The 27,068-nt window shown below is 42.2% G+C and overlaps 1 protein-coding gene across 1 annotated transcript; it reads left to right on the plus strand.

The window, feature by feature from the left end:
* The first annotated feature begins 29 nt into the window (after positions 1–29).
* GTF2H3 (general transcription factor IIH subunit 3) lies at positions 30–23,211 on the plus strand. Its single transcript, XM_080821675.1, has 13 exons — positions 30–118; positions 2,520–2,599; positions 9,247–9,353; positions 10,559–10,725; positions 13,509–13,571; positions 14,456–14,485; positions 14,628–14,656; positions 16,986–17,060; positions 18,130–18,183; positions 21,269–21,337; positions 21,739–21,874; positions 21,993–22,029; positions 22,125–23,211. The coding sequence occupies exons 1-13, from the start codon at positions 106–108 to the stop codon at positions 22,192–22,194; spliced, it is 930 nt and encodes a 309-aa protein (XP_080677801.1). The 5' UTR covers positions 30–105; the 3' UTR covers positions 22,195–23,211.
* Positions 23,212–27,068: the final 3,857 nt, after the last annotated feature.

Raw genomic sequence — 27,068 nt, forward strand, 5'->3', positions numbered from 1 at the left:
GGGCCAAGCGGCCTGTAGGTCACTCGGCCGCGCCGGAAGTCGGGGCGCGCAGGCTCCGGGAGGCGCGCTTGACGGCTGCCTGTGCGTTGGGGGATCCTGGCAGCCATGGTGTCAGACGGTGAGGGGTGTGCGGCGAGGGACCCCGACCCCGGGACTGGGAGGTTTGGTCTTGGCCAGGACCACCCAGCTGGAGCGTTATTGAGGGGCTGGGTAGCCTTTTTGGTCTTTAGAGGAGTAGCAAATACGTTCATTTATTCAGGAATTAGTTTTGAATGGCCTCCTGTGTGCCAGGCGTTGTTTTATGCGCTGGGAATCCAGCAGAGAACATGGCAGTCAGGGGCCTTCGTGGAGGTTACAGTCTAGTGGGCGAGGCAGACAATAGGCAAGCAAATAAGGAATAATTTTGGAGGGTGAGGAGCTGTAAAGACAATATACTGGGATGCTGCAGTACGTTGTGATTAGGAGATGATCGTGGAGGAGCTACTTAGAGAAGAGTCCAGGTACGGAAGGGGAATCTTGAATGACTGCAAAGGCTCTGTGGCAAGTTGAGCCACTACATTACACTAAAACAGAAATGGGGGACTTGAGGGTAGAAGAAGGTGGAGAGACCTTCATTCATACTTTAAACTACCAGTTATAGAGTCTGATGCCTTTTTTTTTTTTTAAAGAATATATTTATTTGAGAGAGAGTGCTTGCACAGGAGTGGGGTGGGGGGTGGGGGAGAGGGACAAGCAGACACCCCGCTGAGGAGGGAGCCTAACTCCAGGCTCCATCCCAGGACCTGAACTGAAGGCAGATGCTTAACCAACTGAGCCACCCAGGCACCCTGAGTCTGATGTCTTAAAGGAAGAAAAAAGAGACCAGGGTGGTGGGAGTGAAGTGAGCTAGAGTGACGAGAGCAGAAGCGTAAGCAGATGCTTGGCTCTTGTGGGACATAATAAAGAGGTTGAACTTTGTTTTTAAGTGTTATATGAAACCGTGGTAGGGTCTTAAGCAAATAATTTCTACAGTCTACTTTATAATTTTATTTTACTTTATTTATTTGAGAGAGAGAGCATGAGCAGGGAGGAGGGGCACTGGCAGAGGGAGAAGCAGGCTCCCCGCTGAGCAGGGAGCCCAATGCTGGGCTTGATCCCAGGACTCTGGCATCATGACCTGAGTCTAAGGCAGACACTTAACCGACTGAGTCACCCAGGAGCCCCATGATTTATAATTTTAAAAGGTCACTTTGGCTGCTGTGTGGAAAAGGGAGCAAGAATGGAAATAGGGAGTCTAATTGTCCATGCTTATCTTTTTCAAACTATACCACCATCCTGTGAGAGAGGCAGGCCTGGCATGGCCCATGTCTGCAAATTGTGGGGTAGAGACCCAAAGAAGGACATTCACCGGGCAGTGCATGGGTATAGATACTCATCTCTCCTTTGAGGCGACACTGCCTTTTTCCAGGCCTCTGGGTAGTAGCAAGGAGTGAGTAGTAGCAAGCCCTGAGAGGTGTGGGATGGGGCCTCATGGAAAATAAGGCCAAAGGATTGTAGGCTTGCGGGTAGAGGAGTGAGGGCCTGTGAAAGACACAGTTATTAAGTGCTTCTTCTGTGCTAGGCTTTTTTGTGTGTGTGATTTACACATATTATTTCATCCCAGGATTAGCAAAAATCCTCATTCTGTAAGGAGTCCACAGTCTAGTGGACTAGCTTTTAGCAGAACTGGCAAGAGAGATCAGAAACTCAACTAACCGTAAAATGAGATAATGAGTACTAAGTGTCATTAAAAGAGGGTCAGGGGGCGCCTGGGTGGCTCAGTGGGTTAAAGCCTCTGCCTTCGGCTCAGGTCATGATCCCAGGGTCCTGGGATCAAGCCCCGCATCGGGCTCTCTGCTCAGCAGGGAGCCTGCTTCCTCCTCTCTCTCTGCCTGCCTCTCTGCCTACTTGTGATCTCTGTCTGTCGAATAAATAAATAAAATCTTTAAAAAAAAAAAAAAGAGGGTCAGAAGTGGACAGTAAGGTATTGAAAGGCCACAGTCTTTACGGTCAAGCAGATCTGTCTTTGCAGCAGGGAGTTTTGCTACTTGCTAGCATGCCATGTGACTTCGAGCAAGCTCCTTTCATCTGCAAAATAGGAGTGCGGTATAGCCTAATTGTCTGAGACAATGTGGGTTATGAGATACGTTTTTGTTTAGTATACCACTAAGAGAGATGTGCTGCCAGTCTTAGCTGTAAGATACCATCCTGATTTTAGCAACTGCTAAATGTTAAAAGAAAAAAAAAAGGGAGAGTGGCCATGTCATAATTGATGGAAAGTGGCAGTAATATTTCCCTCAGTAGCTTGTTGTCGGCCTGGAATTGGATTATAGGATTACATATGCCCCTGGCTGATGCAGAGGAGGCTGACATTCGTGTTCTCCTCAGGTGGGGAGCCAGGACCTGTTGGAAGACCTGGGGAGGGTCTTTACAAATTGGGACTGTTGGCTTGGATACACTTTCACGAGGCTAATGTGTTTATCCTTTGTTAATATTTTCAGAAGATGAATTGAATCTTCTAGTTATCGTAGTGGATACCAACCCAATTTGGTGGGGAAAGCAAGCATTAAAGGAATCTCAGGTAAGATTGCTTGAGGAGGCCTATGGATAATTCTGGTTTAAGTGTGTTTGTATTGCTTCTTTGAAAATCAGCTTCATTAAAGAAAATCAGCTTTTTTAAAAAAGATTTTATCTATTTGACGGAAAGAGAGCGAGCACAAGCAGGGGGTGTGGCAGGCAGAGGGAGAGGGAGAAGCAGGCTCCCCGTGGAGCAGGGACCCCAATGTGGGGCTCGATCCCAGGAGCCTGGGATCATGACCTGAGCCAAAGGCAGCCGCTTAACCAACTGAGCTACCCAGGCGTCCCAAAAAACAGCTTTATTAAGGCATATTTTACATATCATGAAATCCATCCATTGTAATGTACAATTCAGTGCTTTTTTAGTGAAAATCAGAAAAAAGAATGTAACCATCACTGCAGTTGCATTTTAGAACATTTCTGTCACCCTAGAAAGTTCCCTCATGCCTGTTCAGTCAACTGCTTCTAACCCCTAGTTGCAGGCAACCGCTGATCTGCTTTCTGCCTCTATAGTGTCTTTTCAGGACATTTAATAGAGTCCATGCAATATCTAGTCCTTTATTTTTTTATTTAAAGATTTTTATTTTATTTATTTGACAGAGACCACAAGTAGGCAGAGAGGCAGGCAGAGAGGCAGGCAGAGAGAGGGGGGGGGGGAAGCAGGGTCCCTGCTGAGCAGAGAGCCCGATGTGGGGCTCGATCCCAGGACCCTGGGATCATGAACTGAGCCGAAGGCAGAGGCTTTAACCCACTGAGCCACCCAGGCACCCCCAATATGTAGTCCTTTAAAGAAAATTATTTTGAAATGTTTTATTATGAAATTATTACAGACTCCTAGGAAATTGTTTAAAAAAAAGTGGTAACAGGGGTCCCATGTACCCATGCTGCAGCTTCTCCCAGTGATGGCATCTCGGGTACCTAGAGGACAATAACGAAACAAGGAAATTGACATCAGTACACTCTTGAGACCTTACTCTGATCACAGCAGTTTTTTTTTTTTCGTAATATTTTATTTATTTATTTGATAGAGAGACCACAAGTAGGCCGAGAGGCAGGCAGAGAGAGAGGGAAGAAGCAGGCTCCCCACCGAGCAGAGAGCCCGACACGGGGCTCTATCCCAGGACCCCGAGATCATGACCTGAGCTGAAGGCAGAGGCTTTAACCCACTGAGCCACCCAGGCACCCCTGATCACAGCAGTTTCACCTGCACTCGTGTGTACGTGTGGTTCTGCGCTGTCTTATCACGAGTATAGATTTGTATAACCACCAAACCACCATCACAGTCAAAACAGAACTGTTCCAACACACCCAGGAGTTCTCTAGTGCTCCCTTTATAGATGCTGTCCCTTTGTGGTCAGTCCCTGGTCCTGAGCCACGGTAGATACTGATCTCCTACTCTTCTCCAGCACTTTAGTTCTGTAAATAGGTCATAAAGTGTTTTCGAGATTTTTTTTTTTTCCCCTCAACAGAACGCCCTTGATCATTTTAGTCCGGTCCATTTAGCAAAGTTTGTCCTTTCTGTTGCGGGGTGGTGTTCCATGGCATGAGGTAACACAGTTTGTCCTGTCGCTCACCTGGGAAAGCTCTCCATTTGGGTTGTTTTCTTCAGTCATTGGCTATTACATCAAAAGCTGCCCTGAGAATTTGTATAGAGGTTGTCGTGTGGGTAGATGTTTTCATTTCTGTGGGATAAGTGTCCAGGATCGCAACTGCTAGAACGTAGGGTAATCGTGTGTTTGGTTTTATAAGAAACTGCTACACTGTTTTCTAGAATGGATTTACATTCCCACCAGCAAAGTGTGAGAGATGCAGTCTCTCCCTCCCCTCACCAGCGTTCGATGCTGACATGTGTTTGTACTAACTGTTTTCATAGCTTAGTAATGATCTCTTAATGTGAATCTCAGTGGCATTTCCTCAGTAGCTGGCAATGTTGCACGGCTTCTCGTAGGCTTATTGGCCATACAGATAAGCCTCCTGAGATGTGTTTGCATGTCATGTATCCATTGTTTGGTTGGATTGTTGGATTATGTTAAACTATTGAGTTTTGAGATTCCTCTATGTATTCAAGAGATAAGCCCTTTTTCAGATTTTAGAGGCTGAGAAAATATCAGTATTTTCTCCCAATATTTAGCTTGTCTTTTCATCCTCTTGTGGCGATCTTTCACAGAGCAGGAAGTCTTTTTAATTTTGATCAAGTTCAGTTTCTCAATATTTAAAAAATATAGCCTGTGCTTTTGATACTGTAAGAGTTCTCAACCTTGTCTAGGTCACAAAGATTTTCACCAGTGTCATCTGAAAAGTTTCACATTTAAATCCACAATCCAGGGATGCCTGGCTGACTCAGTTGGTAGAGCCTGTGACTCTTGGTCTCAGGGTTGTGAGTTCGAGCCCCATGTTGGGTATAGAGATTACTTAAAAATAAAATCTTAAAAAAATTCCACAATCTATTTTGAGTTAATTTTTAAAAAATATTTTATTTGTTTATTTTTAGAGAGAAAGAGAGATCACACGCAGGGGTAGGGATAGAGGGAGAGTGAGAGAGTCTTTTTTTTTTTTTTTTAAGATTTTATTTATTTGACAGAGAGAGAGAGATCACAACTAGGTAGAGAGGCAGGCAGAGAGAGAGGAGGGAAGCAGGCTCCCCGCCGAGCAGAGAGCCTGTTGCGGGGCTCAATCCCAGGACCCTGAGATCAGGACCTGAGCCGAAAGCAGAGGCTTAACCCACTGAGCCACCCAGACGCTCCGAGAGAGTGAGTCTTAAGCAGATTCTGGGCTGAGTGCGGTGCCTGCCGTACGGCTTGATTTCATGACCCCGAGATCATGACCAAGAGTCGGCGGCTCATCTGACTGCACCACCCAGGTGCCCCCATTTTGAGTTAACTTTTTTATAGGCTGTGACATTGAGATTGAGATTTATTATCTTGTCTATGGATAATGCAGTTGCTCCGGCACCATTTTTGAAAAGATTTCTCTTTCTCCACTGAATGGCTTTTGCAGCCTTGTCAAAAACCTCTTGGGTCTAGATGTGTGGGTTTATTTCTGGGTGCTGTTTCTCTTCCCTTGACCTATTTGTGTGTCTCTTCCTCAACCAGTACCACAGAGTCTTGACTACGATAGCAAGATAATAAGTCTTGGGCTCCAGCAGGCTGTTCATCCCACTTTATTCTTCTTCCTCAAAATTGTTTTTTTTTAACTATTCTGGTTCCTTTGCCTTTCCATATAAATTTTAGAATGAGCTTGTCTATGTCCATAAAAGATCTCGTTGGAATCTTTTTTTTTTTAAAGATTTTATTTGTTTGACAGACACAGCGAGAGAGGGAACACGAGCAGGGGGAGTGGGAGAGGGAGAAGCAGGCTTCCCGCTGAGCAGGGAGCCCAATGCGGGGCTCGATCCCAGGACCCTGAGATCATGACCTGAGCCGAAGGCAGATGCTTAAGGACTGAGTCACCCAGGCACCCTTCTTGTTGGAATCTTGATAGGAATTATGTTAAACCTGTTTATCAGTTTGAGGATATACTCTACATAGCCCTGCTAGGTCTCAATTATGTTAGGTCTTCCAGTCTACAGATACGGTACATCTTTCCATTTACTTAGATCTTGATGTCTTTCGTTCTTTTTTTTTTTTTTATCTTGATTTCTTTCATTAGTGTTTTATATATTTAAAAAATATTTTTTCAAATAGATTTTACTTATTTATTTGACACAGAGAGAGGGGGAGAGAGCACAAGTGGGGGAGCAGCAGGTAGAAGAAGGAGAAGCAGGCTCCCTGCTGAGCAAGGAGCCCGATGTGGGACTCGATCCCAGGACCCTGAGATCATGACCTGAGCTGAAGGCAGAGGCTTAGCCCACTGAGCCACCCAGGCACCCCTATATATATATTTTTTTTAAGTAGGATCTACACCTAACGTGTGGCTTGTACTCACGATCCCAAGATCAAGAGTTGCATGCTCTACCGACTGAGCTGGCCAGGCACCCCTTGATTTTAAGAAACACACCATCAAGAAATTGAAGAGGCAAACCACAAATTCATAGATCAGGAGAAAATATTTGTAAATCATATATTTGAAAAAAGACTTATATCCAGACTATATAAAGAGTTCTTACAACTCAGTAATAAGAAAACAAACAACACAATTTTAAGTTGGGTGTAATAACTGAATATGCATTTCAACTGAGAAAATATAAGGACAGCTTATAACCATGTATTACATACATTATATAAATATATGTACATAATCTATATCTATAATAGTCCTTAAATGCAAATTAAAACCACAATGAGATGCCACTACCTACTTACTAGAATGACTCTAACAAAACAGACAGGTGTTGGCAAGGAAGTGAAGGTGCTGGAATTCTCACACACTGCTCAAGGGAATGGAAGATGGCGTCCCCACTTGTTAAGTCTGGCAGCATCTTCGAGTTAAATCTAAACCTACCACGTGACCAGGCAATTCAATTCATAGGCATCTACTTGAGAGAAATGCAAACATGTCCACACAGAGACTTGTTTGAGAATAGTCAGCATTATTCATAATAGTCAAAAAGCAGAAACAATCCAGATGTCCATGAATAGGTGAATAAGAAGTACATCCATACAATAAAATACTACTCAGTAATAAAGAGGAATCACCAATACACGCCACAACATGGATAAACCTCAAAAATATTACACTAAGTGGAAAAAAACAACATCAAAATACTACCTATAACCACAACTTGTCCAATATGAAAAATATCATTCAAATAGTTTAGTAACTATTAAAAAAATTAATTCATAGTTTCAAATTTCCCCAAAACGCAAACTCCAGGCTCAGATGATTTCACGGGAGAACTGTACCACCCAAGCATCCTTGTACAGGCCTTTTCTGATAAAAAGTGTAAAACATGGGGTGCCTGGGTGGCTCAGTAGGTTAAGCGTCTGCCTTCGGCTCAAGTCGTGATCTCAAGGTCCTGGGATCAAGCCCCACATCTGGCTCCCTGCTCAGCGGGAAGCCTGCTTCTCCCTCTCTCTCTGCCTGCCTCTCTGCCTACTTGTGCTCTCTCTCTGTAAAATAAATAAATAAAATCTTTTAAAAAAATACAAAAGAAAAGTCAAAATTAAAATTAGCTTTATCTAGAGAAAATTGACATGCAGTGCTCAGCCCATATTTGAAGTATTTGTTTTGATATGTTTTTGTATATGTATACATTAGTGAAATTATCACCATAATCAAAATGTGAACGTATAAATCTGTCACCCCCAGAAGTTTCTTTATGTTTCTTTATAATTTATCCTACCCCCTTCTCTCTGCTTGTCCCCACCCCCAGGCAACCACCGATCTGTTTTGTTATTTTAGATTAGTTTGCATTTTCTGGAATTTTATATAAATGGAATCAAACAGTACATTGTGAGATTACTTCTGGTCTGGTTTCTTTATTTAGCATAATTATTTTGAGATTTGTCTGTGTTGTTACAGTAATTCATTCCTTTTATTGGTGAATAGTATTCCGTCTTAGAAAGAACAGCACATTGCTGTATATTATCCTGTTACTCTCCAAAAATACTGTTTTATTTTGAACTCTCATCTGTGGCATATGAGAATGCCTTTTTTTTTTTTTTGAAACCACACAAGACGTTCTGTTTCCTTATTTTATCTTTTGCCAATATCATGTACCATAAAAGCTATCTCAGTTTGCTTTTAGTGTATTCTGTGGCCCTTTGTATTTTTCCCTGGGGCTGTTGACCATTTTCCTCTCCTGGTTTTTTTTTGTTTTGTTTTGTTTTTACTGCTTTGTGGACACTCTTTATATGAGAAGGCTAACCTTTTGTGTCATATGTTGATATTTTCCCAGTTTGTAATTTGGCTTTCACTTTTGTTTACAGTAATTTTTTTGCCATACAGAAATTTTAATAGATTTGCTTTACCTTTTTTTTTAAAGATTTTATTTATTTATTCGACAGATCACAAGTAGACAGAGGCAGGTGGGGTGGGGGGGCGGGGAGCAGGCGCCCTGCTGAGCAGAGAGCCTGATGTGGGCTTGATCCCAGGACCCTGAGATCATGACCTGAGCTGAAGGCAGAGGCTTTAATCCACTGAGCCACCCAGCGCCCCTATTTTTTTTTTTAATAAAGTGGGATTTATCAGTGTTTTATTTGTTGCCAGAAGTATTCTTTTCTTTAAGAGAAACATGCTTTATTCCAGGATTATAAGAATATCCACCTACATCTTTTAATAGTATTAGTACTTGTGAGAATGTAAGCTCCACAAAAGAAGGGATCTTTGCCTGACACATAACAGGAGCTTTAACATACTTAGTGAATGAATTGAAAACTTACAAAAATCATCAGTTTAATCAGTATGTGTTAATCATCTACTTCGTATATACTAATAGTCTGTTAGTATTTTTATCACAGAATATGTGACATGTTTGCTTTCCTTAAATGTTTGCAGAAAATACTTGTGGAATAATGCACTGATGTAGAAATCATCTCACATAAGGAAAAGTAGAAAATTAGTTTTCAGGTGTTTTGCTTATGGCTTTGGAGGAGAGAGATCCTCAGCAAATTTTTAGCGGTGAATAAAATTTAAATGAAATCTTTATCAAGACCCAACCTAGTTATTTGGATAGCTACTTTACCTTTTCTAATGTTTTCTGTTTTTCAACAGTTTACTTTATCAAAATGCATAGATGCTGTGATGGTGCTGGGAAATTCTCATTTATTCATGAATCGTTCCAACAAACTTGCTGTGATAGCAAGTCACATTCAAGAAAGGTACGACCATAGTGATTCCTCTGCCTATTTGGTGTTTAACATTTGTGAGGTTTTTCGTGCCAGTCAGCATGTACTACTCTTCCTTTTCTGTGTTGCAGAATTTTTTTTCAATGTAGCATTGAGCAAGACTAGCAGCCTGAGGAATCAGTAGATTTTGACAGAAATGAAAATTGGAAGACTCATTAGCTGGTATCTAATAGTATCTTGTTAATTGGGTTTTAACCAATATAATAATATCTTGTTAATTGGGTTTTAACCCAAGCCAACTACTCCATCTGGTGCTCAGCCGAGGAAGCAGTGACCTTTTCTAAGACGAATGTAAACACCAGCTGGGGTTTGGGGTAGAGTCTCTTAGGGGCGGGTGCATAGGAGTGCAGCTCAAAAGGGACTGGGTATAGGCTACATATTTTCACTGCATTTACTTTTCATGCGTACGCTGACTGTAGAATCGTACTTCCCATGTAAGACACGGCTCCTCTATGTCTGGATTAAATGTCACATCCTGGTAGAAGTGACTCTTGTGTACCCGCATATTTCATATAAGGTCAGTGGATAGTTCTCAAATTTCTTATTTCTTAGGGTTGTTCTCTTTGGTGTGTTGAAGGAGCCTGTGGGCCACCCAGTAAGTGCTCCCGCTCCCATGATCACCATGCATTTTTCTCAGAGTTGAATGAAAACGATGACTCTGATTTGATTAAGATATCAAAAGAAAAACTATGAGAAGCAAAGTTCTCCAGTATGTAGAAGAATCAAATACAGGTTTTTACAGGATTACTATAAAAATCATGATGCACTAGGAGAAGCTTTTAGGGACCCTTGGGGGCAGATTTTTATTACTGGAGTAGATAAATGTACCTCAAGTAATAAACTAGTCGTAAGTGAGAATTTGGTTATGAGTCTTCCCAGTTGGCATCTGAGAAAGTAGAATGAGAATCACCCCGAAGCATTTCAAGAGGCTGGGACCCAGCACACATGCCTTATTTCCTCTCATTTGTGAGCAAAGAGTCAGATCATTAAAACAGTCTCTGGGGGTGGACCTCATGTTTGCCAGTTTGCCCGTTTTATACACTTCTTAAAAATGAAACTTACTACAGAATCTTGTGAGTCAGAATTGCTGTGGTTGGTTGTTTACTGAATTTCACCTGGATGTCGAGTGAGGACAGAGTCCTGGTATAACTTGGTGTTTTTTTTCCCCACTGTTTCAGTCGATTCTTGTATCCTGGAAAGAATGGCAGACTTGGAGACTTTTTTGGAGACCCCGGCAACCCTTCTTCTGAGTTCAGCCCGTCAGGGAGCAAGGACGGGAAGTATGAGTTGTTCACAGCAGCGAATGAAGTTATTGCCGAAGAGATTAAGGATCTCATGACCAAGAGTAATGGCTTTCTCCGTTATTGTTATCTTACAATTGCAGTTGAACGTGGAGGTCCTTGAGGCTTTAAGTCCCGAGAGTTGGGTTTCTTGGGAGTATTTACTTGTGTTCTCTCTCTTTTCTTTTGTAAAATCCTTTTCCTCAAAGCCTATGCCTTGTTTGTGTGACCTCGTGACCGCACCAGCATCTCACACTGTCCGCCGGCCTTTACTTCTTGAAACCCACTCTTAGCCTCTAAGCCTATTCTTTTGACTTGTTTTTCCTCTCTTTTTGGACCATTCTTCCATTTTTTATTTTTTCCTTCATCTTGTCCCTTAAAAAATGGGTTAATTCTGCACATTATTTTCTTACTTTTTCTTCCTCTGTATGTTTCCATCCACTCTTGTCTTTAGTTATCAATTCTCTGCGAACACTTCCCAGTCTTTATGATCTCTAATCCAGCCTTTCTTTCAGCAAACGTCTCCATGTAGGTGTCGCACACCTACATGGTGTGGTTGACTCGCCCCAGACCAGTTTCCTTACCTTTCCTTCCTAGCTACACCACCGTCTCTGCTCCCAGTTTCTGCCACGCCCATCCACCTACTTTTTCAAATTCACCGCTTTCATTTTTGAGCCCCCTCTCTGCTCACATTGAGCATCTAATCAGCTATGATACCCTTTTAGCTAGTACCTTCAAAATCTGCCCCTTTTATCTCATCTAGCTCAGCCCCAGCCCGACTGGGATTTTGGGCGGGATCATACTTTGTTGTGGCCACTGTGTGGTGCTTTAGAGGACACTTAGCAGCATCCCTGGCCTAGACCCGGTAGATGTCATAACATCCCTCCGTTGTGGCCTCCAAATATATCTCAGACTTCGGCACATATCTCCTGTAGGGCACAGGTGCCCAGGTGGAGAGCTGCCTCTCTGGGTCATTCTAACATCTTCCGCCTGCTGGCTCCTGTCTGTGCCCCTTCAGGTCTTTTACAGTTAGTCCTCCTAAAAGCCAGAGCTGCTGTTTCCTGGCTTAAAGGCTATTACGGGTCCCCTGTTGTCTGCAGCCTGTGGTTCTTAACCTGTAACTGGTGTCAGAGTCACCCGGAAGGGAAAGGCCACTCTTTACAGACAGAAAGTAGTTTAGTGGTTTCTGAGGGCGGGGGAGGAGTGACTGGACTGGGCCCAAGTGATCTTTTGGGGTAAAGGAAATGCTCTAAAACTGGGTTGTGGTAATCGTTTACAGCTCTCTAAATTTGCTTAAAAAAACATTGAATTGTTTACTTAAAAGGAGTGAATTTTACGGTCTGTCAATTACACCCCAGTAAAGCTGGTAAGAATCCCCTGGAGGGCTTGTTAAAATGAAATGCTGGGTCCTACCCTGCAGTTTCTGATTCGGCAGGTCTAGAGCGGTCCCAGGAATCTGTGTTTCTGGTAAGTTTCCAGGTGATGCTCTTACACCTGCTTCTAGAATCATACTTTGAGAACCGCGGCCTCCAGGGTAAAGTCCCAGCTTCTCAGTGTGGTGCTCAAGACCTTTCCGGGTCTGACCTCACCCATGGGTGGAGGTGTCCGTGCTCCTGGACCCGCTGCAGGCCCCCGTTCACACCGGATGTCAGTCTGAGCTCTCCACCCTCTTGAGAGGCTTGACTTTTTTCACTCAAGGCTTCAAAGAAGTTTCCAGCTTTGTCTCTGCTTGCCACAGCCAAGGGGGCACATCCTGCTCCCTTTCTACTAGCGGGGCAGCTCTCTGAGGGGCATGAGACAGAGGGGTGGTGGGAAGGAGGGCAGAGAGGCTCAGAGCAGGCAGTTGGACGTGATCTTTTGCACCACTTAGTTCGCTAACAAACCTGAACCTTTGCAGAAAACACCAGGATATTTTTTCCTGTGGTAGAATATACGTACCGTAGGGCGCACCTGGCTGGCTCAGTCAGTGGAGCGTGGGACTCTTGATCTTGGGGTTGTGAGTTCAAGCCTCACATTGGGTACAGAGGTTACTTAAAAATAAAATCTTTTTTGAAAAGAGAATATACAGGGGCGCCTGGGTGGCTCAGTGGGTTAAGCCTCTGCCTTCGGCCCAGGTCATGATCTCAGGGTCCTGGGATTGAGCCCCACATCGGGCTCTCTGCTCAGCAGGGAGCCTGCTTCCCTTCCTCTCTCTCTCTCTGCCTGCCTCTCTGCCTACTGTGCTCTCTCTCTCTGTCAAATAAATAAATAAAATCTTTAAAAAAAAAAGAAAGAAAAGAGAATATGCATAACATAAAATTTACCATTCAGCCATTTAATTTTTTTTAGATTTTTTAAATTTATTTTTATTTATTTGTCAGAGGGAGAGAGAGAGAGAGAACACAGGCAGACAGAGTGGCTGGCAGAGGCAGAGGGAGAAGCAGGCTCCCCGCTGAGCAAGGAGCCCGATGTGGGACTCGATCCTGGGACACTGGGATCATGACCTGAGCTGAAGGCAGCTGCTTAACCAACTGAGCCACCCAGGCGTCCCAACCATTCAGCCATTTTAAAATGTGCAGTGCAGTGGCAATAAGTACATTCACACTGTGTATAAACATCACAGCTGTCCATTCCCAGATTATCCCAAACTGAAACTTTGTACTCCCTCAGCCCCTGACCACAGGATGTTTTAAATTGAGACAATGTTAAAAATTGCTTATTTAAGCATTACTGAGAACAGATTGCTGTCTCTGTTTTCAAGTATCAGCTGATTTTATTCTCAAAGAAGAATGCTTTGGTTTGAAAATGGTTTTAGTTCAGGAAAACCTAAACATTCTCTTTAATTTTCTTTTTTAAAAATTATTTGCAGGTGACATAAAGGGTCAACATACAGAAACTCTGCTGGCAGGATCCCTCGCCAAAGCTCTTTGCTGTATCCTTGGTGTTCTAGTCATTCAGAAGGTGTCTTCCGAATATCTTAACTTGTGATAATTTTTAGAACCTTGGGTGTCCATATTAAGGAAAGGCATGAGTATTCTAAAGTGGTGGGTAATCAAAAAAAACGATTTATCTTGGCTTTGGAATATTTTTAAGATAAGCTGTAAAAACTTGAAATGTAACAAAAAGGACGACTCTGTTTTCTCTAGTGTGTCCTTCTGCTCACAAAACATTCTTCAGGGTGCTTGCAACTTGCTTTGACAAATCGGGGAGGGTGTGTGTGTCTTTTCTACCTTCCCTAAGTTAGGAGCGTGTGTTTGGTATTTACAAAAGTCGTTCGCTGCTCCTGAGGGTTAATAAGTGAGGGGTTGCTCCTGAGGCCCACAGGGTATTTGCAGTTAACATGGAGTGAGCAACACTGTCCCAAGCATGTTGATGTTGTCTGTTGGTGTGATGTTCTCCCGGTCTTTAAAAAAAAAAAAAAAGACTTATTGACTTGGGAGAGAGCAGAGAGACAGAGCGAGACAGACAGGGAGAAGCAGGCTCCCTGCTGAGCAAAGAGCCTGATTGTTTCTGGCTTGTGGACTTACTGGTCATCGCAATATTCCAGGACGTGGTGGATGATCGCAGGGTAGATCATGGTGATTTTAATTTTCTGGAACAGAGATCAGGTTTTGGTTACAAAGCTCAGTTGATTGCAGTTGGTAAGTGGAAACCCCCAACTACTCTTGTGTGTTTATCATGGGAAATAGAGCATTTCTTTTTTCAGCTAGGTGGATGCTGGATTTATTTAAAATTTGAGGTTATTTTTCTGTTTACTATAAGCATTTATGAAATTAAATAATATTTCAAAATTCCTTAATGCTAAAAAAAAATCAGACATTCATAGAATGAACAAGGAAGTGAAAGGTAAGAGTGTGTTTTTTTTTGTGAGATCTGGAATCCTTATTTTACTGCTATAATTTTGGTGGACTCTTTAAAAATGTTGGTTATAAAACCTTATGTTTAGTAAGATTCAGTTAAATTGTAATCCGTCTTTATCTCTTTATAGATAATCAGGAAATGAAATCAAGGATTTTGGTAAGATTAAAAAAATCAATACTATGTTTATACACCACCTATATTGAATTAGAAAGCATAATGGCATAAAAGCATAAAAGCGTTAAGACCCATTTATAATGAGTATCCAGAACAAATTAACAAGCAATGTGTAAAATTGATTATGATGAAAAACTGAAATTCTGAGAGACATAGGAGAATTGAAGGAATGGGGGAGTCGTATTTTATTCTTGGATGTCAGTTTTTCCAAAGTTAAACTATAAATTCAATACAATCAGAATTTTTTTTTAAGATTTTATTTAGAGAGTGCATGTCACGGGTCGGGGGGTGCAGAGGAAGAGGGAATCTGAAGACGACTCCTCGCCAGGTACTTTAAGAAATTCAACAGTAGGGGCACCTGGCTGGCTCAGTGGGTTAAGCCTCTGCCTTCGGCTCAGGTCATGATCTCAGGGTCCAGGGATCGAGCCCCGCATCGGGCTCTCTGCTCAGCGGGGAGCCTGCTTCCCCCTCTCTCTGTCTGCCTCTCTGCCTACTTGTGATCTCTCTCCCTCTGTCAAATAAATAAATAAAATCTTAAAAAAAAAAAAAAAAGAAATTCAACAGTAAGGGGCGCCTGGCTGGCTCAGTCGGTAGAGTGTGTGATTCTTGATCTCGGGGTAATAAGTTCGAGCCTGATGTTGGGTGTGGAGATTACTTAAAATCTTAAAAAAAAAAATCAGTTCATTTGGAAGAATAAATCAAGGAGAATAGCCAGGTGCTTTCTGAAAGAGAATAATGAGCAGGAACTTGCTGCTAGATCTTAAAACACATTGCAAAGCTGCAGGAACAGTGTGGTTTTGGCGCAGTAGTAGGCCCAGAGTAAATGGGAAAGGCTAGGCTCCAGAAATAAAATCAGGTCCACAGAGGAGTTTGGCTTGTCGGAAGGAAGCACTTAAGTTAGTGGGAAGAAAATGGATTATTGAGTTAAAGGGGCTGGACCAGTTGGTTGACCATTTGGGGGAAAACAAAGTTAAATCTCATTGCTCGCACCTAAATAATTCTAGTAAAGGTCAGACATGTCCCTGTGAAAGTTCAAGTCATAAAAGCGCTGGAAGAAACTACCTGTTTATAATCTCAGGCTGGGAAGGACCTTGCTGCGTGTGATGTGAAGCTTAAGACCTCAAGAAAATCAAACCCCAAAACAAGGATGAAAGAAAAGCTATTAGGAAAAGCATTTTCAGCATCGCTACCTGACAGAGGATTAATATAATAGTTCTAAAATGTTTTTTTTATCTTATTCATTAATTTTTTTAAGTGGGCTTCACACTGGGCCTGGAGCCCAACTCGGGGCTTTAACTCACGACCTTGAAATCAAGACCTGACCCGAGAGCAAGAGTCTGACACTCGACTGAGCCATCCAGGCACCCCGACCTTATCAATTAAATTTTAAAAGTTAAGGTTCACTCTAAAATATGTAGAAAACAAGCAGCCTGCAAAAGAAGAAATGCAAGTGACCCGTTAGCATTTGAAAATACGTGGAGCCTTACCAGTGAGCAAAGAACTAGAAGCATCCGGTAACAGGGTTTGCATTGTCTGCTTCTTGCTCAGCCCAAATGGGCACTTCCCCGCGTTGGTGGCAGGCTTGGGGGTGGGTTTTTCTCTTGCATTGTCAGTGGGAGGGTAAATCGGTACAACATTTTTTTGAGGCGTGTTTGGTAGCCTGTAGCAGGATGAAAGGTGTGTATATTTTAGCATTCCCCCTGATTATTTTAGGAGCTATTCAGAGAGTTGTGTACAGCATATACAAGAGCGTTCCCCAGAGCATTGTCTAAAACAGGACTGGAAGCTTCTTCAGTGTCCTCTAGAGAGAACTGGTTCAGCAGTGGAGTCTATGAAGTTATTAGCACCAAGGATGACGTACATCCAAATTCACTGATACAAGATTCACCCCCCGCCCCCCGCCCCTGTGGGACCAAGAAGCAGATTGCAGGGCTGTCTGGCTGGCTCAGTGGGTAGAGCATGTGACTCTTGATCTCAGGGTTGTGAGTTCGAGCCCTGCGTTGGGTGCAGAGTTTATTTTAAAAAAAAAAATTTAAAAAAAGTTTGCAGAGCACTAGATAATCATCCTAGGGCACGTGCATGCGCTGCCTCTGTGTGTGTGTGGGCATGCATGTGCCCATGTAGGTGCTGTGTGGAACTGTTAACCAGGGACTGTCTATCTCTTGGAGGGTAGGTCATTTTACACTGCACCTATGTACCTATTTATTTAACCATGGTGACTAGGCAGGCAGATTAGACAAGCTGCCTTGGTTGTGTTTGCAGTGAGAACTCGGATATGCCCACGAGGTATTCACACGGATATGATTTTTAGGTGATTAAGGCTGCAGAAGACAGCGCGCTGCAGTATATGAACTTCATGAATGTCATCTTTGCAGCACAGAAGCAGGTGAATTGGGAGCATCTTTTTTTGTTTCTTTTTTGTTTTTGTTTTTTTAGTTTTGATTTAAATACCAGCATATTTAACACACAGTGTTCTGTTAGTGTCATGTGTGCCATATTGTGATTCAGCACTTCCGGTCGTCACCCAGTGCTCCTTGTGACAGATACACTCCTTAATCCCCATCACCTGTGTCCTCCAATGCCCCCTCCTCTGGTGACCATCAGTGTGTTCCCTGTAGTTAAAAGTCTGTTTCTTGGGTTGCCTCTCTCTTCTTCCCCCTGTCCCTTGGGAGCATTCTTTTTAGAAAATATTTATTTCATAATGTTTTATTTTTTGAATGACCTACACAAATATTTTGACTAAATGGCCTTATCAGTGGATAAAGAATATGGAATTCATATATCGTACTAGTCATTACTCTATTTTGGGTCCTGGACCCCATGAATCTTATGGGTCCCCAGAAAAAAGTACACTGAAACACAGTTTTGCATATAGTTTCATGGTATTCATGTAACCCTGTTTAGCCCATCCTTGGACCTCAGGCTAAGAATCCCAGATTTACAGTTCACTGTGTACCTTGCCTCCGTTCCTCTCTTTGCTTTAGGGAGGCCTTACCAAGATTTGATAGTTTTACTTTGCAAATAATTGAATGAATCTACACTAATTCAAATGAATTATCACTAATGTATTTTCTTTGGTATGTTTTTAAGAAAAAACTTTCTTAAAACTTCAGTTTTAACCCCAAATGCTGCCATATCCCCATATCCATGCCTAATATTCTCCATGTTGTAGCTGCAGCATGATGTGAAAAGACCGTGGGCTTTGGGGACAGGCAGATTGGGGTGACAGCATTGCTCCCCCACCCCCCAAGCTCTGTGACCACAGCCTGGCCAAAGCCTAGGTGTTTCAGCTGCAAAATACAGATCAAATACCTGCCTTGCAGAGTTATTCCACTGTTTTAAGAATAGTCTAAAAAAAGTCTAGTACTTAGTAGGTTCCCAGTGTAATTTTTATTTTTATTTTTATTATTCTATATTTTTATTATTCTGTAATGTTTTTGGAATGTTCATTTCAGAATATTTTGATCGATGCCTGTGTTTTAGACTCGGATTCAGGACTCCTCCAACAGGTACGTGTTCTGTGGAAGTGTGGTGTTGGTGGTCAGGGGAGCATGGTGTGTTCTCTTTGTTGTTAAATGCCTGTCACCAGCCTTTGCACAGTTTTAGGAATTAGGCTGTGAGATGCTATTCCTTAGAGCACTAACATCTCTCTGGTCCTTATTTTATTTTTTTATTGAAGTACATTTGACACACAGTGTCACATTAGTTTCAGGTGTACAACTCTCGGGATCCTTCAACATTTTTATTTACATTTCATGTAATGATTGATTCTGTAAAAGTGAGTCACGTATTGAAATGAATTCAGGCAATATAGGAAAGTATTTTTTAAAGGGGTAAAAAAAAAAAAAAAAACCTTCAAATCCTATCCTCTTACAGTTACCGTTGCTAGTATTAGATGAACAGCATGACACATCTCTCTGTATAGGTATAGATGGAAGCATGGATCTCTAAGCAGAGAATCTTTTTTTTTTTTTTTTTAAGATTTTATTTATTCATTTGACAGTGATCACAAGTAGACAGAGAGGCAGGCAGAGAGAGAGGAAGGGAAGCAGACTCCCCGCTGAGCAGAGAGCCTGATGCGGGGCTCGATCCCAAGACCCTGGGACCATGCCCCGAGCCGAAGGCAGAGGCTTTAATCCACTGAGTCACCCAGGCGCCCCATAAGCAGAGAATCTTATAAAGATGGGATCATACTGCAGATCTGTGCTGTCCTATGTGATAGTTACATGGTGGTTGAGCTCTTGCAATGAGTCAGGTCTGGATTGAGATGTGCTGTTAAGTGTAAAATACACACTGAATTTCAAAGACTTAGTATGAAGAACAGAATGTAAAATAAAGACTTTTATAGGATTACCTGTTAAGATGATAATACTTTGGATATATAGAGTTAAGTCAAATGTTATTAAAGTTAATTTTATGTTTTTTTTCCTTTTTTTATGCGGCTAGAAAATTTTAAGTTTCACATATTGCCCACATTATATTTCTGTCAGACAGCACTGTTAGATGTTACTTTTCAGTCAAATGTATGAGACGGAAATTTAATTTAATTAAAAAGGGGAAAAAAACCCAAATAAGACTGAAGAAATTGCCGAACTTTTGATAAATGTTTTTTCGACCACAAGAAATATTCTTTGCTAAAAGATCAGTTAAAAGCACAAAACTGGAAAATGCTGAGTTTAGGGTACTGCCGAGGACACAGAGTGGGAAGGGGAGATATGATTAGAAAGTACACTAGCGTCAGAGGTTCCAGATTGTCCTATTTCTTAAGCTTGATGGTAGATAAATGGTGTTCGTTTTATTTAAACCTACTTAAACCATACTTACATGTTACATGTCTATGCTCTTGCACATATTGGTTATATTTCAGAATTAAAAAATCGAAAAGGTTGAATCCATTTTTTAACTGCACATTTCACTCTACACAGCGTCTGCTAACTCCTAGGAGATCTTTCCTGTGCCCTGAGTTTAAATGCCAGCTCTGCCTGCCCGACGCTCACGTCGCTATGTCTGGGCCAGACGCAGGCTCTCTGCGCTCCAGACTTGCATAGTCCACTGCTCAGGCAGCATCTCCCCTTGGACATCCAGCAGCGTCTCAACTTGAACTTGTCGGAAACAGAACTCCTGCTTTTTGCCACGCTGCCTCCCAGGGGCCTCCCCATCTCAGCAGTGGCAGCTCAGTTCACCAGCCCCCAATCCAAAATCCTGACTCTGCCTTGTTTCTTCTCTTCCTCTCCTTTCCATCCCATTAGCAAATCCTTTTGATTCGATCTTTGAAATCACCCCCTGAATCCCACCATATGTCTTCTCCTTCCTTGCTACCCTCAAGTGGTGGATTGTGGTATCTGTTAACTGGTCTGTTTCTACACTTACCCCTCACACCAAAGTCGGTTCTCAACAAGGCAGGCAGAACGAAGCTTTCAAAATGGAAATCAGATCTTATCACTCACCTGCTTAAAACCCTCCCATGGCATCCCCTCACACACAGACTGAACCCCAGAGTTCTGCCATGGCTGGCTGTACTCCCTCCACGATATGGTTTCTGGGTATCTCCTTTTCCCATGGAATCTCTTTACTTTGGCCACACTGGGCTCTTCGCTATTGCTTTAAAACTACAGGCCCGCCGCTGCTGAGGGTGTCTGCATCAAGCTGTTCCCTCTGCTTCTAAGGCTTCTCCGTAGGTATTTGTATGGTCTACTCCCTGCCCTTGTTTGGGTCTCCGCTTCTGCTTTTCTCAGAGAAGCCTTCCCTGAGCATCTATCTAGGGTCACTCCATGTCCCCTTACCCAACTTCTTTTTTCTTTATGGATGTGATCATAGCCTGTGACAGTATTTCTGCATTTACTTGACTGATTGACTCTCCGTCTTCCCTCCACTTGCACCCAAGTGTCAATCAGTCGATGAATGGAGTTAAACAAATCGTGGTGTAACCATAAGATAGAATGCTGTTTGGCCATAAAAAGGAATGAAGCACTGATCTTGCCACAATGTGGATAAATCTTGAAAACATGATGCTAAGGGAAAATTGTATGAGTCCATTTGTACGAAATGTCCAGAATAGGCAAATCCAGAGAGATAGAAAGTAGGTCACTGGTAGCCTTGGGGTAGGAGGTTGCGAGTAACGGCTAATAGGTGTGGGGTTTCCTTTTGGGGTGAGGAAATGTTCTGGAACTAGGTTGTGGTGATAGCACAGCTCTGAAGACAGTGAAAAGTAGTGAAGCACACACTTTAAAGGATGAATTTTATGGCCTCAGGGTGATCTCAAAGCTGTTGTTAAAAATAGAATGAAAATGAGCAAACGTGGCTAGAATAAAAATTTCATCAGTAGAAAACAGGACCGAGGGCAAGTACTGTCCTCCACTAAGGTCTTCAAAGGGGGAAAGAGTGTGGTGCCCACGGGAAAAGTAGCTGAACACCTTGAGAGGTAGCAGGAAGTTTCTGGTCCTCACGTACCTTTGGGAAAGCATGCCCTTTTGATGGGCTCTATCATATCCCCCTCTCCTCTGGAGACCCGAAGAATGGCTTGTGAGATTGACATCCGTCTGGAAAAGCTAAGCGAGTGCCAGTTTGGCAGAGAGCCCTTTGGATGTCTTGCAGGCTTGTGACATCACGGGGGGACTGTACCTGAAGGTGCCTCAGATGCCTTCCCTTCTGCAGTATCTACTGGTAAGGGACCGTCAGCAGGGCCCTAACACCTTGCGTCTGGGTGAGCCCCTGTCTCCTGGGGAATGAAGGGGAGCACGATGGTGATGCTAGTAAGTGGGAGAAGGAGTAGATGGGTGGCCCAGAGGTTTTGAAGCTAGAAGGGGACACCTCGGGTCATCTGCGAAGGCAGCTGTATGCAGACAACAGTGGCTGCTTTGGGGAGGTACTCTGTACCTGCCGACTGAATAAAGAAGCATTTCTTGGTAGACTTTTAAGGAAAATCCTAATTTATTATTCTCTTTAGTGTTCATTGGCTAATATCTGATACTTGTGTTCTAACTTCCGGTTATATTCCCGCATGTTTTCAATAACATTTCTTTGCCTCTTTTTTTTTTCTTCTTTTTTTTTTTTCTCCCACACAGTGGGTTTTTCTTCCTGATCAAGATCAAAGATCTCAGTTAATCCTCCCGCCCCCAGTCCATGTGGACTACCGGGCGGCTTGCTTCTGTCATCGAAATCTCATTGAAATTGGCTATGTCTGTTCTGTGTGCTTGTCAAGTAAGTTCAAGTACTGAGTTTTTCTGTGTTTGGGGGAGGGGTACAGAAAATACATCAGCTGTGCGTTTATTTGTTTGTTTTCCCAACATCCTGTTTGTTTTGTGTTTCAAATTTACAGTATTCTGCAATTTCAGTCCTATCTGCACCACGTGCGAGTAAGTATCCCTGGGCTGGTGTGTCTGGCCCATGCGGGGTGGGAGGGGGAGGATTCAGAGCCCTGAAGAGGGTCTTCCTCTCTGTGTCGTTACAGGACAGCCTTTAAGATTTCTCTGCCTCCTGTGCTGAAGGCCAAGAAAAAGAAACTGAAAGTGTCCGTGTGATCAGAAGGTTCCCCACGCCCCCAGCTAATCTCTTAGAGCTTGTTAAGAGAAATTGTATGGCGGAAGCTGTGTTAGGAAGCCCTGAAAAAAATACAGCGTTGTATGGGATAATTTTGAATGAAGTTTCTTACAGGAAAGATTTCTAGACCATTGTCCTCATGCTGTGCTTTTGGGGGGCCTGCTTTATTTGAGGGAGTCATTCTATGCAATCTTTTCTGATGGGTTTTTGTCCACAGAAGGAGAAGAAAGCACAAATTAGTGACTTTTTTTTTTTTTTTTAAACGGGGTGATCGTTTGTCTGTCAGCCTGGCCTGATTGCAGGCTTTAGACTCTGTTACCTAGTCTGGGTTCTGCCTGTGAAATGCACAACCAGTGAAATTTGAGCAGAGTTTTAGCGATCGTCCACTAATGGCATTAATCAAGATAGACCGTCTTCCTTGAATCAACAGCTGACTTGGACAGTAGTCATGTAAATAAAATCCTTATTTTCTAAGTTAAGATTTCGCTCCAGAAACTAGCAGATTTGCTTTTGCTTGACATCACTGTGTGTCTGGACATAGTCATCCATGTAATAACTGTTGCTGAGTAAATACAAAGTCTGATCTTAAGTGAATGTGGAGAAGGGGGTGTGGTACTCTGGCAATGACCTTCCCTTCAGAGATAGTTGTGTGAAAAGTTTCTGCGTGAGAGCCGCTGTCTGGGTTCAGAGCGGGGCCTGGTGGAGAATGGATCCTTTACGGCTCAGTATTGTCCCCCAGATAGAACTCTTTCCTTTTGTAATGAGAAAAAAAAGAAGCACTAATGTTGGAGAACTGTTCTCTAAAGTTAAGTGGGATAGGTTCAAAAGAGAAATTATTTGTAATTTCAACAAGAAAAAACTTACTTTTCTATGGAACCGTGAAGTTATTAGAAGTCTTTTCAAATTCCAGCGCAGTGTAAGAAGGATTTTCAGGCATGGTGACTGGTTTGGTTTGGTTTTAAACGTATATTGACAAAAACAAACAAACGTAAATTGACAAAAACCCATTTGTGTACACAACTTTCTGTGTAAATAAGATTTTAATTTTCCCTTTATGCCATCTCAGAAGCTGAGTCTCGTTTAAGTCATTTGGTATTTGGCTAGATGATTTCAGGTAGATTTTGTACTTTGGATTTATAATTTTGTTAAATACACATAGGCTTTGGTGATCACTTGGCCAATATTTGTTAATCCTTGAGTTTGAGAATCTTATTTGTCTTTTAGAAATATTTAATATTTTACAGCCTAACTGTAATGGAAATCACTGTTTTAAGAATAGGAAGTCATCAGATATCTAAAAGACAAATAATTTCAAAGAAGCTTGTCAGGTTCTTGTTACTACTTTTTTGTTTGAGATGTTTTGTGTACTCGCTTATTTCTATTTCGGTTTTATTTTTAACTGTTGTGTTTATGGTTTATATAAATTTTTATAATAAAATAATTTAAATTTTTACATTTGCTTAAGTTTTTTTCTCTTACTGTTTATTTCATGCTAATTCAACTTACTTTTAGGTTTGTATTTTAACTAACTGCATTTGGTCAAATGTCAGTCAATTTTTTTTTTTCTAAAGATTTTATTTATTTTTTGACAGACAGAGATCACAAGTAGGCAGAGAGGCAGGCAGAGAGAGAGGAGGAAGCAGGCTTCCTGCTGAGCAGAGAGCCTGATGTGGGGCTCGATCCCAGGACCCTGAGATCATGACCCAAGCCAAAGGCAGAGACTTTAACTCTCTGAGCCACCCAGGCGTCCCAAATGTCAGTCAATTTTTTTTTTCCTAAAGATTTTATTTATTTATTTGACAGACAGAGATCACAAGTAGGCAGAGAGGCAGGCAGAGAGAGAGGAGGAAGCAGGCTTCCTGCTGAGCAGAGAGCCTGATGTGGGGCTCGATCCCAGGACCCTGGGATCATGACCTGAGCCGAAGGCAGAGGCTTTAACCCACTGAGCCACCCAGGCGCCCCAGGAACTTTTATTTTTTTAAGTAAGCTCTATGCCCAGTGTGGGGCTTGAACTCAACAACTGCAAGATCAGGAGTCACATGCTCTACTCAATGAGCCAGCCAGCTGCCCCTGAAGAACTTTAATTTCAAATCTTGCTGAAACTATATATGAAAATATTATTACAAACTGCATGATAATAGATGGGTATAAAGTATTTAATGCAAAGTTTCTCACTGTGAAACTAAAAGAAGTAAGATTTGATGTTTGTGATTTTATATTGGGAGCAAAGTTAGCAAATTTTTAAATATTTGGTATTTTCGTTGGATAAAGCAAGCTAGTATAATGTATGTTTTGATGTCATAAAAGTAGGAGTTAATTTTAAAACCTTGAAATTATTCTCTTTTAAATAGATAGTTATAACTATCCAATCTGCTGTTGTTCTAAAGGCAGTTGGGCTACCTTTTGTAGGTCAGTCTACAAAAAGATTCCTGCTCCCTTGCTTTTTTATTTTTTATTTTTATTTTTTTAAAAGATTTTATTTACTTACTTGTCAGAGAGAGAGAGCATGAGCAGGGGGAGTGGTAGGCAGAGAGAGAAGCAGGCTCCCTGCTCAGCAAGGAGCCCAATGCGGGACTTAACCCTCACCCTGACCCAACCGACTGAGCCACCCAGGCGTCCCTCCCTTGCTTTTTAAAAAAACAACTATTTTGTTTTTCAGATAATCCAAGCATGATTTGTAAGACTGTTAGGAATTCCTGAAAGAGTGCATGGAATGCTTCCAGCAGTAATGGAGAGGAGAGTAGATCTACCAGTGACATTTTTATTTGAGAAGTACAGTATTTAAAAATCAGGGCTTTTCATTAATAGTTGAATTGAGAGTTTATGCCTACATTTATATTAATAGAATTGGTTGCACGTCATTTAAAGAAAAAAAATATATATATATATTTTTTAAGATTTTATTTATTTATTTGACAGACAGAGATCACAAGTAGGCAGAGAGGCAGGCAGAGAGAGAGAGGAGGAAGCAGGCTCCCTGCTGAGCAGAGAGCCTGATGCAGGGCTCGATCCCAGGACCCTGGGATCATGACCTGAGCCAAAGGCAGAGGCTTTAACCCACTGAGTCACCCAGGCACCCCTTAAGAAAATATTTCTAATTTTTAGTAATGTCATTGTACCTCACAAATGACATTTTTTTTTTTTTTACTTCTGAAGCATTTTTCTTCTTCTTTTTTTTAAACTGTAATGCTCCAGAACTCCACAGTTCATTATACTATTGCCTAAATAGCTTAATGCAACCAAAAGAAAATAAAAGCATACTTTTAATAAGTACTATTTTTTTTCTGATTAGAACAGAAAATGATTACATGCTTTTTAAGGACAAAAAAGTACGTAAAAAGAGAGAAAAGAGAAATACCGCTTTAATCATTCCTCCGCCCAGAACCCACCCAGAACTGGGAGGGTTGGAGAATCCCTGTGAATTACTATCTGGTGCATTTCTCTTTCTCTTTCTCTCTTTAGATGTATTTATTTTATTTTATTTTTTAAATACAGATTTTTAAAAAAAATTTTATTTACTTATTTGACAGAGATCACAAGTAGGCAGAGCATCAGGCAGAGAGAGGGGAGGAAGCAGGCTCTCTTCTGAGCAGAGAGCCCGATTCGGGGCTCTATCCCAGGACCCTGGGATCATGACCTGAGCCGAAGGCAGAGGCTTAACCCACTGAGCCACCCAGGCACCCCAGATTTATTTATTTTAGAGAGTGCAGGGGTGGGGAAACGGGAGAGGGAGACAGAATCTCAAGCAGACTCCCTGCTGAGCAAGGAGACCAGCTAGAAGACCAGCAGGGGGCTTCATCCCATGACCCGAAGAGCATGGCGTTAGCTGGAACCAAGAGTTGAACTCCTGAGTGACTGAGCCACCCAGGCACCCCTGGTGCATTTCTTGACCATGGCAGGATGTTGCATCTGGAAGTATTGACAAGGTTATCTGTTGTTTGGTAAGCAAAGGTCAGATTTCAATAGACCTAAAACAAAAGTGTTCTTACTTTGAATGTCTGACGAACTATATTTGCCAATACAGGAAACTGGGGTACTAATGGTACCTCCCTGCAGTATGTGACAACATGGCAATGTTAAGGTCTTAGTGAAGTAGAACTCAGTGAGGATGAAGATTTGTAGTACATCGAAAACACCCCCACGAACACTCGTGGTTGCCTAAATTACTTTCTCATGTTTCCCCTAGATGTAAAAGCATTTTGACCCAGGGATTACAGGTAATTCAAGACAATGATTTTCCTTAGTGAAAATGCTTTTTTACCATCTTGTTAAGGAATAGTAAATAGCAGCAATGTGTGTTTGACAGCCCTCCTGCTCGCATGGTTCTCCTAGGCTTTGTACCCAAGTACCAAGAGCTGCAAACACCCTGCAGTTCCCCTAGAGCTGATAGGCAGAGAGGCGGCCGGGATTTCATGCCAGTGCTAAAACTGCACAAATCCATGATTTTGCGAGAGTGTAAGAACAAAGCGAAGCTCAGTGCAAGGCATTTGTAGACCCTCAACTTTGAGATTGCTTTCAGAATGTTAGGCTTGCTCATCAACTAACACAGCAAACATTTATTTGGCATTTGCTATTTGTCAGGCATCGTGCAGACATGGATCTTTTTTTTTTTTTTTTTTAAAGATTTTATTTATTTATTTGACAGACAAGAGATCACAAGTAGGCAGAGAGGGTGGCAGGAAGCAGGCTCCCAGCTGAGCAGAGAGGCCGATGCTGCGGGGCTCAATTCCAGGATCCTGAGATCATGACCTGAGCCACCCAGGGTCCCCAGACATGGATCTTCTCAGCTAACCGTCATTCCACCCCTCCAAGAGCTAACAATGAGTGAACATTTATTGAGTGCTTACTATATGCC

Source organism: Martes martes (genome assembly GCF_963455335.1).
Source record: "Martes martes genome assembly, chromosome: 13".
Taxonomy (NCBI): domain Eukaryota; kingdom Metazoa; phylum Chordata; class Mammalia; order Carnivora; family Mustelidae; genus Martes; species Martes martes.